The sequence below is a fragment of the Phoxinus phoxinus genome (assembly GCF_949152265.1).
Source record: "Phoxinus phoxinus genome assembly, chromosome: 18".
NCBI lineage: Eukaryota > Metazoa > Chordata > Actinopteri > Cypriniformes > Leuciscidae > Phoxinus > Phoxinus phoxinus.
The window spans coordinates 31,537,529-31,551,077 of record NC_136893.1 but is presented as its reverse complement, the minus strand read 5'-3'; the positions used below and the strand labels follow the sequence as shown (position 1 = coordinate 31,551,077).

Here is a 13,549-nt window from a genome sequence, read left to right as displayed (position 1 = left end):
TGTTGCCAGGCCTTGTGTTATGTTGCGGGTCAATTTGACCTGTTTCGATTTTCTAGTCGTTGGAAATACTGGTTAACCTATGTTTTTTTTCTTGATATTTTGTGACTTTTTCTCATTTATCATCATGAACATGCATGCAAAGTTTCAACATGCTGATGTGTTTTGACATATACAAACAAAATTACTATTACGTTCGTGATTTTCGCGGTCAATTTGACCCACATATTTTATCGCTCTAAGGCAACTGTACAGACCCAAAATAATAACATTTATTGGTTATATTTAGCTATTGTGGCTTTTTACTACCTTATGAAGCTAAAAAATTAGCTTTTCCATACTTATTTCAATACAGAAAAATATTTTGTCAGCCACAGATTGTAAAAAATTAGCTATCATTTATTTTTTCAAGCTACCTGAAATAAAATTAAACCTTTGTTTTTTTTCTTGCATGCAAATGCAACATGCATGCAAAGTTCAACATGCAGATGTGTTTTGACATATACAAACAAAATCACTATACGTTCGTACTATTACTAATAGTGTCAATTTGACCCTCATAGGCAGCTATTTTAAATAAACTGTACAGACACAGATTAAAAACATGTATGTTATGTATGGCAGGGCACTTGTGATGTGAGGTGTGCCCATCCAGTGCGAGAGCAAAACCAGCACCGTGTGTGAAGTGCAAGAAATTCATATGCAGAAAACACACACTTGCTGTGTGCTCATCATGTCAGAAGTAACTTCTTGACTTCATGAAAGGAGTCTACAAAACAAAAGTTGAGCCAACTTAGGAAAAGTAAACATTATTTTCATTATACAGCTAAATTGAATTGTTCAGTTAAGATGTTCTAAGCATAAAATAAAAAAAAAAATAAAAAAAAAGGAGCAGTATACTGTTAATCAATAATAATAAAATTTTGTCAAAACAAAACTGTTTTAATAAATTTTTCAAAAGTGGCGCTTCAGGCTAACAGGTTAAAAAACATTTTCATAAATCATATGTTCATATATTTTTTTTTGTAATGTTTGACAAATGTTTATATTAAAAGTTTACAATTTGCACCTGAATCTGTGTTGTTTTTCATAGTGTGATTTTTGAGGAATTGTATTGAATCCAATTTCACCCGCTCCATAAAGGCAGTAGCCTACACAGAACTCGAACAGTGCACAAGACTGTATGATGCTTCTGAAGGTTTTGACTCTCTGACCTCATAAAACCATAAATTAGAATATTCCGTCAATAGTAAGGTTTTCATTCGCCGTTTCATTGCGATGCTAAAAATGGAATGAGATCCTTTCAATATAAATCTAGAAAGCCGTTCTTTTATTTCTAGCCAACATTGTATTACAGTCTCACAACTTTAAAAATATACAATTTTAGAGCATTTAGAACATTTATAAAGAAAAAAATCTAACAGCAAATATTATTTGAAAAACCACAACAACAAAAAATAAATCAGAGAAAAATAAAGTGATAGAGTGTGCTTAATCAAGAGTAGATATACCCGTATCTGAGTTCGAAACACTAGACTTCTGTCATTCCCCCACAGGACTTCTCTGATGTGTCGTTAGCACCATCGCTCTTTAAAACACCAGTCGTGTGTGAGTTTGGGTCAGTCCAGCATTAGTGGCCTTCGCTGGGTCAGAACAGGCTGGACTGTGTAATGCTGAAGTGAACTAGCATGTTGACCCACACTGAAAGCTCGGCTGAAGGCTGCTTCACATTCAGCTTGCCTGCTGGACTGAAGGTACAAACGCAGTTCATAAGCATGAAACAAGACTGCATTACCAAAATAACGGTAGACTATTTCGTTTAGCATATTCACAGAACACTTGTAATGATATATTCTCATATAATTGTGTACTTTTCCCCATCCCGTAGCATTGGTTTGTTATGATACTCATTGAAAAGACATACCCTGCAGAAAGAGGCTTGAGGTTAGCATATCTAAAAGGTGTGTGGCAACACAAGTAAGGGATTTTCTGATTGTCTCCTTGTGCATTTTGGGATTCGCTAGCATGTGTTGTTCTACATTCTGTTTCACGTTTAATAGGAGAGGACCGATTTACTAGCCGTTTTCTATGAGGTTACCGATGATCATTTGCTAAACCTTCGCGCGGAGTGAAGTCGACTGGAAACATCACTGCCGTCTCTCGAGCTTCGAGCCTTGAGGTAAATGGGTGCTAGTCTTGCTTTCGGGCGCGGACCAGCGTCTCTTGCGTGTGCGCGGTGGCTCCAGCGCAGGCTGCGGCGCGGGGTCGGGTGCGCGCGGGGGGGGCATCTCCGGAGCAGGAGTCAGGGCCAGACACACGTCCCCGGCGCTGAGCTGGCGGCACTGCAGGCCGTACAGCCGCGCGCTGCGCTGGGGACTGCAGGAGGACCAGCCGCGGTCCCGCACGAAGAACGGATACTCCGCCAGCACCGTCAGCAGCTCCTGCCGGGACAAGAGACTTCGTGAGACGACTACACTTCACAGACACTTCAGGGACACCTGCCAAGAGGAGTATCCGCTCTAAAGACACCGTTTCCCAAATACAAATCATTACTCTTTGTTAGAAAACATCATTTGTTGTTATGAAGTAAAGCTGCACACATCATCACATGAAAGTGTCCTTTCCTAATCAGAAGTTCCTCTTCCTATCAAGTTTCAGTTAAAACGTCTCGGTTACGTATGTAACCCTCGTTCCCTGAAGGAGGGAACGGAGACGTATGTCGTGACCGACAAATAGGAATCTCGCTAGAGAGCCAATCTACTTCGAGTGAAACTAAACGAGCCAATACACATTGGCATGCAATCATTTGCATCAGCTGCGCAGCCTCACAGCGTGGGTATATAACGAGCAGCTGGTGATTGCACTGTAGTTTTTTGCTGAGGAGCCAAGCCGATAAGCTGGCTGCCCCGGCGGGCGGCAGCAGATGTGGCGACGGGACATACGTCTCCGTTCCCTCCTTTAGGGAACGAGGGTTACATACGTAACCGAGACGTTCCCTATCAGTCGGTCACTACGACGTATGTCGTGACCGACAAATAGGAATCCCTACCAAAGCGCCACAGCTGCTGCACCCCATCCAGCGCCCTGTGCAAGCCTCTACACCTTCTTGCCTGGAAGGACGATAGGAGGAGGCTTACACAGAGTGAACCTGTCACTGTTGTTCCGTGATAACCCATACAGTGAGATTATTGGATAACACTGGGAAGCGTGCCCGAACTGAAGGAAGGGAACGCTGCGGAAGCCACATTCTCGAGGAGTTAAGTGGAGATAACATATGGACTAACCCGAGGGTTGTACAGCATATGAGTAATGGGTGACTTAGCCCAAGGGAAAGACACGGGCTTCCGATTAGGAGCAGCCGTGGAGAATATACACATATGGGATCCCCGTAGGGTCACACATATGGGACCCAGCCTAAATCCGGTTCTCAAGGATTCAGCGGATAAAGGCCTGGCACCGGACGCTCCGCCAAGTCCGGACCGAGGGTTTTTGGAGGACTCACAGGTTTTTCACACTAGAGAATAAGGGTGCACAGTAGGGTGCAGCAAGCCGACAGAGCCGGGCCTCTCAGTGCTTCTGCCCGTCTAGGGTGAGAAGATGGGAGGAGACCGGCTCTACATGTAGGCTATAGTATCTAGCAAACGTGTTAGGTGTCGCCCAGCCCGCAGCTCTACAGATATCTGTTAGCGAGGAGCCACGTGCCAGCGCCCAGGAGGATGCAACGCCTCTCGTGGAGTGTGCATGCAACCCGAGCGGGCAGGGCACGCCTTGAACTTGGTAAGCAAAGGCGATGGCATCCACTATCCAGTGGGCCATCCTCTGCTTGGAGACAGCCTTTCCCTTCTGCTGTCCTCCGTAACAGACAAAGAGCTGGTCTGAGGTTCTGACGCTTTGAGTTCTGTCCACGTACATACGCAGAGCGCGAACGGGACAGAGCAAAGCCAGGGCTGGGTCTGCCTCCTCCAGGGGCAGCGCTTGCAGGTTCACTACCTGGTCTCTGAAGGGAGTGGTAGGAACCTTGGGCACATAGCCAGGCCGGGGTCTCAGTACAACATGGTTGTCACCCGGCCCGAACTCTAGGCACGATTCGTCGACCGAAAATGCCTGCAGGTCCCCTACCCTCTTGACAGAGCCCAGTGCAACCAGCAGCAAAGTCTTCATGGAGAGAAGCTTCAAGTCTGCTGATTGCAACGGCTCAAAGGGAGCATCCTGAAGTGCTCGAAGCACCAGGGAAAGGTCCCAAGAGGGTATGGAGGGGGGTCGAGGAGGATTTAATCGTCTCGCCCCCCTAAGGAACCTGACGACCAGGTCGTGCTTTCCAACAGTTTTGCCATCTATGTGGTCGTGATAAGCTGAAATAGCGGCAGCATGTACTTTGAGGGTGGAGGGATACAGCCTTTGCTCCAACCCTTGCTGCAAGAAGGAAAGCACGGACCCTATCTTCGGGGGTCTTCTCGGCGAGAAGAGCACCACTCGACGAACAGGTTCCACTTCAAGGCGTACACACGTCTCGTGGACAGCGCCCTTGCAGAAGTGATGGTGTTAAGTACCTCTGGGGGTAAGTCACCTAGAACCTCCGCATCCCGTCCAGGGACCAGACATGGAGTTTCCAGAGGTCTGGACGCGGGTGCCACAGGGTGCCCCGTCTCCGAGTCAGAAGATCCCTCCTCAGAGGAATGGGCCAGGTAGGGACTGTCACGAGGAGCATGAGTTCTGGGAACCAAGTCCGGGTGGGCCAGTAGGGAGCCACCAGAAGGACCTGCTCCTCGTCCTCCCTGACTTTGCACAAGGTCCCCCCTCACTGGGGGAAATGCATATTTGCGAAGGCCCCGGGGCCAGCTGTGTGCCAGTGCGTCTGTGCCGAGTGTTCCCTCGGTCAGGGAGTAAAACAACTGGCAGTGGGAGGTCTCTGAGGAGGCAAACAGGTCTACCTGAGCCTCTCCGAACCCTCTCCAAATCAGCTGAACCGCCTGGGGGTGGAGTCGCCATTCTCCCGGGAGCACAGCTCGTGATAGCTCGTCGGCCACACAGTTGAGCACACCGGGGACATACATGGCTCGAAGCGACCTCAGATGCTTCTGACTCCCGAGGAGGAGATGGCGGGCGAGTTGCGACATGCGACGCGAGCGTAGACAACCTTGTCGGTTGATGTACGCAACGGTCGCAGTGTTGTCCGTACGGACCAGCACGTCTCTGCCCTGTAGCGGCCTCTTTAGGCGGCTCAGAGCGAGATGTACTGCAAGCAACTCGAGGCAGTTGATATGCCAATGCAGTTGGGGAGCCGTCCACACCCCTGATACTGCATGCCCGTTGTACGTGGCACGCCAGCCGGTGGCAGAGGCATCTGTGAATACCACAGCATAACTGGACACCTGTTCCAAGGGCACTCCTGCCAGCAGGAACGAGGGATCTGACCACGGGCTTAAGGTCTGGCGGCACACCGGTGTGATTGCCACCCGGTGAGTGCCGTGATGCCACGCCCATCTCGGGACTCGGCCGTGAAGCCAGTGCTGAAGCGGTCTCATATGAAGCAGCCCGAGCGGGGTTACTGCTGCTGCCGCTGGCATATGCCCCAGGAGCCTCTGAAAAAGTTTCAGTGGGACCGCCGTCCTGCCTTTGAACGTGTTCAAGCAGTTCAGCACCGACTGGGCGCGCTGCTCTGTGAGGCGCGCTGTCTGTGCGACCGAATCCAACTCCATACCGAGAAAAGAGATCCTCTGCACGGGGGCGAGTTTGCTCTTTTCCCAGTTGACCTGAAGGCCCAACTGGCTGAGGTAACTGAGCACGAGGTCCCTGTGTTCGCATAACTGATCTCGAGAGTGTGCTAGTATGAGCCAGTCGTCGAGATAGTTGAGGAGGCGAACGCCCTGTTCTCTCATGGGAACAAGGGCCCCCTCCGTGACTTTCGTGAAGACACGGGGAGACAGGGACAGCCCGAAGACCAGGACCTTGTACTGATATGCTCGACCCTCGAACGCAAAGCGCAGAAACAGCCTGTGTCGAGGAAGAATCGAGACATGAAAGTACGCGTCCTTCAGGTCGATCGCTGCAAACCAATCTTGGGGACGGATGCATCCGAAAATGCGTCTCTGCGTGAGCATTTTGAACGGTAGCTTGTGGAGGCTCCGATTCAAAACTCGCAGATCCAAGATCGGTCGTAACCCACCACCTTTCTGGGGTACAATGAAGTAGGGACTGTAGTGTCCTGACCTCATATCGGCTGGAGGGACCGGCTCTATCGCGTCCTTCGCCAGTAGGACTGCGATCTCCGCACGCAAGACATGGGCATCGGCTGCTCTCACTGTAGTGGAGTGGATGGCCCGAAACTTGGGGGGACGCCAGGCGAACTGAATCGCATAGCCGAGCCTGATGGTCCGAATGAGCCAGCGAGACGGACTGGGGAGCGCTAGCCAGGCTCGCAGAGACCGTACAAGCGGGACCAAAGGGACCGTAGGCGTACCCAGAGCGGGGCAGCGAGGTGGAACACAGGGACGTGGCCCGGGAGGCTCTCTCGGGGAGGCGTCCCGTAGCGTGGTCTGAGTGTGCTGTGCAACACTACCTGGTTCCACGAGGCAGGAGGTGCAGGAGGCGGCTTGGTTGCATTCTCGAACCACAAACTGCTGCCAGCTGGCGATAGAAGAGGCGGATGAGGGTGGTGAGGATTCTCTCCTCCCACTACTCTCCAGCCCTCTTCAGACCCAGAGATAATGGAACTGCTTTTTTTTTTTTTTTGAGAATTTGGGTACCACTGTGACTCCAGTGGTGGAACAGAATTTTGACTCAAAAGATTCACTTCCCGGCCCTCCACCAGGAGTGAGCAGCTCCACCCATCTCCGCGTCACTCGTCTCTGGTGATTGTTTCGCCGACACTTAAACAGTGGCTGAGACAGGCGGTGTCATCCCCCTGCAGCGGACACAGTAGAGCAGGCTGTGCGAGAGTTGTTTTTTGCAGGGGATGACACCTGTGGCGACGAGTAGACTGAGGGGCAGCCCACGAGGTACTCTGGTACTCTGCTGGGCCAGTTCTCAACAGTGTCGCCGAAAAGGCCACCTTGTGAGATGGGAGCATCGAGAAAGCGTGCTTTGACTAGCTCTCACACCTCTACAAGGACAGCAAGGGCGCTTCTGGACCACCAAGGTGGACATCGTCTGATCGAGGACCTGCTCTGTGACTTGAACACGGTCAGTCAACAAGCGCAGCTCAACCCCGGATCAGAACTACCCTCATGCAATAAGAGTGCCTTGGCCTCAAATGCAGGGTAGAGGTGGCCTGCCAGAAGCACAGGCACCCCACCATCGAGGGTAGTGAGAGAGGTGAAAACTTATGCAGAATTTGGCACTCCATTTTGTTTTTTGTTTTTTGGCACCAATATAGCTCCATACTGCTAAGTTTTCAATGCACGTCCGAGAAAGACCCGGGAAAGCATGGCTGTCAGCTCTGAATCTGATTCAGCATAAGCACACACACTATTACAGTGGGAACTCGGCCTCATCATCTCCAGAACGAAACAGCCCCTCTCTCCGATGCAGCAATCGACATCTGCCCTCAGCTGGAGCCTTGAATGAAATGCTAGGTTCCTCCATTTTGAAGGACCAGCAATCCCATCCAGAAGCTGCGCAGCTTGTGATGCGCTAGAGAGGGAGGGGCCCTAGGGGGTTGGTTCCCCGAAGGAGAAGCCCTCAGCTCTCAGGATCACCCAAGCTATTCTACTGAAATAGACCTCTCCTGGTGGCCACCAGGGAGGGCGCTACAACGGAGAATAGACATGGGGACCGCGCATCTAGAGCGTCGAGCGAGCGCTGGGTCGCCGTGACAACCCGCGCTGCAGCCCGGCAGCTCGACGGCACACGACACGCTGGTGTCCCAGAGTGTCGAGCAGACCTGCAGCTGTGCTTTCACACACAAGCAGCGGCTGGCCAACAACAGAGGGGACTCAAGCTTTCCGGAGAAAACAGAGTCAACCGGCATGCCGACGTGGTCATGTTCCCGTGCGAAAACATGAGCCACCCACGAACACAGTCTCACATGTTTCCCAGGCATGCGAGACAGTGATCGTGGCCGTCAGTGAGGACAGGAAACGACCGCATCCAGAAACACACAGGTGGAATGTCATCTTTAGAAAGACGCAACTCACACCCATGTAAGCTCTTTCAGGTGAATGCTCTTCTTGGTACTGAAGCACGCAGTGGAACGGTCGCAGCGGACACAGACAGAAATGTGCAACCTGTCGTGCGCTGTCTCTCTTCACGGCGGTCTTACCAGCCGTAAGAACGGCTATTTAACGCTCTTGGCGCACCGTTACCAGCTGTGAAAACAGCTTTTTTGTTTTGCTCAGAACACAAAAACAAAAGAGAAAAGAAAGTCGACCCCACTGCCGCGCTGTATCGCACGCACCAGACACGAGAGATCTTCCTGAAGAGCTTGCTCGTTGTTTGATCACTCAATATTGGATAGATTAAACAGCATCGGTTGGCTCCGAAGCAAAAAGCTACAGTGCAATCACCAGCTGCTCGTTATATACCCACGCTGTGAGGCTGCGCAGCTGATGCAAATGATTGCATGCCAATGTGTATTGGCTCGTTTAGTTTCACTCGAAGTAGATTGGCTCTCTAGCGAGATTCCTATTTGTCGGTCACGACATACGTCGTAGTGACCGACTGATAGGGAACTAATAAAATAATGGTGGAATCAGTCAACGACGGCACACAGTGGAATGATTTTTCTCACAAGCCTTTAGAAATAGAAATAGAAATGCTCATTCTAAGGTAATACAAACATAATACAAACACCAGCAGCCATATCACCCTGTAGCCCAAGACTGGTTGCCCACTGAAGCTAAGCGGGGCTGAGCCTGGTTAGTACCTGGATGGGAGACCTCCTGAGAAAGCCAGGTTGCTGCTGGAAGAGGTGTTAGTGAGGCCAGCAGGGGGCGCTCACCCTGTGGTCTGTGCGGGTCCTAACACCCCAGTGTAGTGATGGGGACACTATACTGTCCAAAGAGCGCCGTCCTTCGGATGAGACGTTAAACCGAGGTCCTGACTCTCTGTGGTCATTAAAAATCCCAGGATATCCTTCGAGAAAGAGTAGGGGTGTAACCCCGGCATCCTGGCCAAATTTGCCCCTTGGCCTCTGTCCATCATGGCCTCCTAATCATCCCCATATACTGATTGGCTTCATCTCTGTCTTCTCTCCACCAGTAAGCTGGTGTGTGGTGGGCGTTCTGGCGCAATATGGCTGCCGTCGCATCATCCAAGTGGATGCTGCACATTGGTGGTGGTTGAGGAGATTCCCCCCTTCTATGTTAAGCGCTTTGAGGTCTCAGATAAAGCGCTATATAAATGTAACGAATTATTATTATTATTATAATGTTTCTTTTACTCTTACTCATAATGAATCTTTATACTCCACTGAAATCATAGTTATGTATATGATATTGCATTTCTGTCAACATATCCTCCTAAATACGACACAATGCACTTTAAAGGCCGTAATCCTCACCCCAACTCCATTATCTCAATTAATTGACAATAGACGTATTGGCCAGATTTATTTCCATCCAGCCCTGTGTCCTGAAGATACCTGAGAAATGTGCGGTCAGCAGCAGACTTTTTAATCTGGTGTTTATATGTCTTTATCCCTATCCGGACGGGATTAATCTGGTGTTTATATGTCTTTAGCCCTATCCGGACGGGATTGATCTGGTGTTTATATGTCTCTAGCCCTATCCGGACGGGATTAATCTGGTGTTTATATGTCTTTAACCCTATCCGGACGGGATTAATCTGGTGTTTATGTCTTTATCCCTATCCGGATGGGATTAATCTGGTGTTTATATGTCTTTAGCCCTATCCGGACGGGATTAATCTGGTGTGTTTATATGTCTTTAGCCCTATCCGGACGGGATTAATCTGGTGTTTATATGTCTTTAGCCCTATCCGGACGGGATTAATCTGGTGTTTTTATGTCTTTAGCTCTATCCGGACGGGATTAATCTGGTGTTTATATGTCTTTAGCCCTATCCGGACGGGATTAATCTGGTGTTTTTATGTCTTTATCCCTATCCGGACGGGATTAATCTGGTGTTTATATGTCTTTAGCCCTATCCGGACGGGATTAATTTTGTGTTTATATGTCTTTAGCCCTATCCGGACGGGATTAATCTGGTGTTTATATGTAGCCCCATCCAGACGGGATTAATTTTAGCCCTATCCGGACGGGATTAATCTGGTGTTTTTATGTCTTTATCCCTATCCGGACGGGATTAATCTGGTGTTTATATGTCTTTATCCCTATCCAGACGGGATTAATCTGGTGTTTATATGTCTTTATCCCTATCCGGACGGGATTAATCTGGTGTTTATATGTCTTTAGCCCTATCCGGACGGGATTAATCTGGTGTTTATATGTCTTTAGCCCTATTCGGACGGGATTAATCTGGTGTGTTTATATGTCTTTAGCCCTATCCGGACGGGATTAATCTGGTGTTATATGTCTTTATCCCTATCTGGACGGGATTAGCTCTACAAGGGTAGATGGAGTGATGTCATTACCACAGGACGTCTGTAATATTAATGGCCGATTCGCACGGGATCAGAAATCTCAGTAAAACCAGCAGAAGTGTGAGAGTAACTCTGTTTACACACCGCCGTCACTCCTGTCGTCATGTGTGTGTTACGCTGCTTCCTGATATCACACGCACAAACACACATAACCTATATATATATATAACAGTAATGTCCGGTCGAGCGATGTGTTCACTTCAGATTGGGTTCTGGTGGTAATAAAAGATGTTTCGTGTCTCTAACAGGTGTGTTCGATCTTCTCTCTGATCTGAAGTGTGTGTGTAAACACTGAGTTTGTCCCAGCGTTGAGAACGAACTGAATGCTTTTCAAGCGTCTCCATACTTGAAAACCGGCGGGAAACTACTTTTAAACAGGACAGGACTCAACATTTACGTACATATATTCGCATGGATTAGTATTACCTGAGGTGATTTATTTTACTGAAGAAAATCGCCGTAATCTTTACTGGCATTGTCCGTGATGATCACTGAGATGCACAATCAGACGAGACTAAAACCACAGAGAAGCTCTGGTAATAATCTACCCCCCCCCCCCCCCCCCCCCCCTACATGTTACACTAGTCCCGTCCGGATAGGGCTGAAGAATTGCTCTCCGTAAAGTGGAGTGGTAGAGGAGTGCAGGCGACGCCTTGTGTGGAGTCACACCGGACCCGAGCATGTGGTCGCTTGGCAACCAAACACAACAGAACTTGGTCCGGCACCGAAACCTCTGGCTGGAGCTCTAACGCTCTTTGGGAAAGACCTGTTGTCTGGACCCATAGTAGTCCAGTCGTTTTAAGCCAAAATGGGGGTCAACCGTGAACAAATTGCAACAGAAGCAAACTCAACTGATGTTGTATCCTCAATATGTCCTGAGTAAGGGAAAAAAGAGCCCCGAAGAATCCCCTTAGGGGGAAGTTTCGAAAAGACCCAAATATATGAATGATTTTGCCTCATTCTTCATAAACAAAACTACCACCATCAGCGGCCAATTTACCAATCCACAAACTAACACACACATTTTACCAGCTAACACACACATTCTACCTTCCTTCTCCTTGCTTTCAGAGACAGAAGTCTCCAAACTCCTTCTTTCCAATCGCCCTACTACCTGTCCGCTTGATCCCATTCCCACTAACCTACTTCAAGCTATTTCTTCCTCTGTTATACCCACACTCACACACATCATAAACACATCTCTTCACACTGGTACTTTCCCACAGCATTCAAGCAGGCTCGGGTAACCCCACTGCTTAAGAAACCCACTCTAAATCCAGCACATCTGGAGAATTACAGACCGGTATCTCTTCTTCCTTTCGTCGCAAAAACACTTGAACGAGTTGTTTTCAACCAGATCTCCTCCTTTCTTACGCAGAACAACCTCTTGGACAGCAATCAGTCTGGCTTCAAAAGCGGACACTCGACTGAGACTGCTCTGCTCTCAGTAATTGAAGCTTTGAGATTGGCAAGAGCAGCTTCCAAGTCCTCAGTTCTCATCCTGCTGGATCTGTCTGCTGCCTTTGACACAGTTAACCACCAGATCCTCCTGTCAATCCTAAAGATGAAGGGAATCTCGGGAACTGCACTCCAGTGGTTCAAGTCTTATCTCTTGGGTAGGTCCTTTAGGGTGTCGTGAAGGGGTGAGGTGAGGCGTCTAAGACCCAACATCTAGCTACTGGTGTGCCTCAGGGCTCAGTGCTTGGACCACTTCTCTTCTCCATCAACATGACATCACTAGGATCTGTGATTCAGAAACATGGCTTTTCCTACCACTGCTACGCTGATGACACACAACTCTACCTCTCATTCCAGCCTGATGATCCGACGGTAGCCGCTCGCATCTCAGCCTGCCTGACAGACATTTCTGTCTGGATGAAGGACCACCACCTTCAACTAAACCTTGCGAAGACAGAGCTACTCGTAATCCCGGCTAACCCAGCACTTAATCACAACTTCACCATTCAGCTAGGCTCGTCATCCATAACTCCATCAAGATCAGCCAGGAACCTTGGAGTTGTAATTGACGACCAATTGAATTTCACAGATCACATTGCTAGCACTGCCCGGTCATGCAGATTTGCCTTGTACAACATCAGAAGGATCAGGCGCTTCCTATCAGAGCTACACAACTCCTTGTTCAGGCACTTGTTCTATCCAGACTGGACTATTGTAATGCTCTCCTGGCCGGTCTCCCAGCTTGCACTGTCAAACCTCTGCAACTGATCCAGAAGCTGCAGCTAGAGTGGTCTTCAACGAGCCGAATAGAGCACACGTCACTCCTCTCCTAACAAAATTGCACTGGTTGCCGATTGCCGCTCGCATCAAATTCAAGTCACTGATGTTTGCCTACAGAACAACCACTGGCACTGCTCCCTTGTACCTGAACTCATTAATTCAGACTTATGTGCCATCCAGAAACTTGCGCTCTGCAAGCGAGCGCCGTCTTGTGGTGCCATCTCAAAGAGGCACGAAATCTCTTTCTCGGACCTTTACCATGACTGTTCCCTACTGGTGGAATGATCTGCCTAACTCAGCCAGAGCCGCTGAGTCCATAGCCATTTTTAAGAAACTGCTGAAGACGTATCTTTTTCGGCAGCATTTAATCCAGTAATACTAACACTCTCTTCTCTATTCTAACAAAAAAAAAAAAAAATACTGTACGTTGGATTGTACTGTGAAGGGTCATAGCACTTACATACTGTTGGTCTACTGCTAGTTTAATTGCTTCTATTGTTTCTCATTTGTAAGTCGCTTTGGATAAAAGCGTCTGCTAAATGAATAAATGTAAATGTAATATATCCTATTCATACGCCTATTCATTATCTTTCTCTAGTGAATAGGGTAAAACCTTTAACCTTTAGATATCACCATGACAATTACATAGCCAGGAGAAAATGTCTTGTTGAATCTTGTTGACATATTACAGTAAGGTATAGTAAGTATAGTAAGATCTGAATGGAACCCATTTAGGCTACCCATGAGCATAAAC

The 13,549-nt window shown here is 48.6% G+C and overlaps 1 protein-coding gene across 4 annotated transcripts in view; it reads right to left on the bottom strand.

The window, feature by feature from the left end:
- Positions 1–1,022: 1,022 nt before the first annotated feature.
- LOC306986211 (uncharacterized protein) overlaps positions 1,023–13,549 on the bottom strand; it is an 80,242-nt gene continuing 67,715 nt past the window's right edge. For 2 of the 4 annotated variants that reach the window (XM_079589207.1, XM_079589209.1), the window contains exon 4: positions 1,023–2,438. In XM_079589207.1, the coding sequence (XP_079445333.1) occupies positions 2,145–2,438 (294 nt within the window). In that variant the 3' untranslated portion in view covers positions 1,023–2,144. The remainder of the gene's footprint in view (positions 2,439–13,549) is intronic. The other 2 variants (XM_079589210.1, XM_079589208.1) reach the window with 1 other exon arrangement.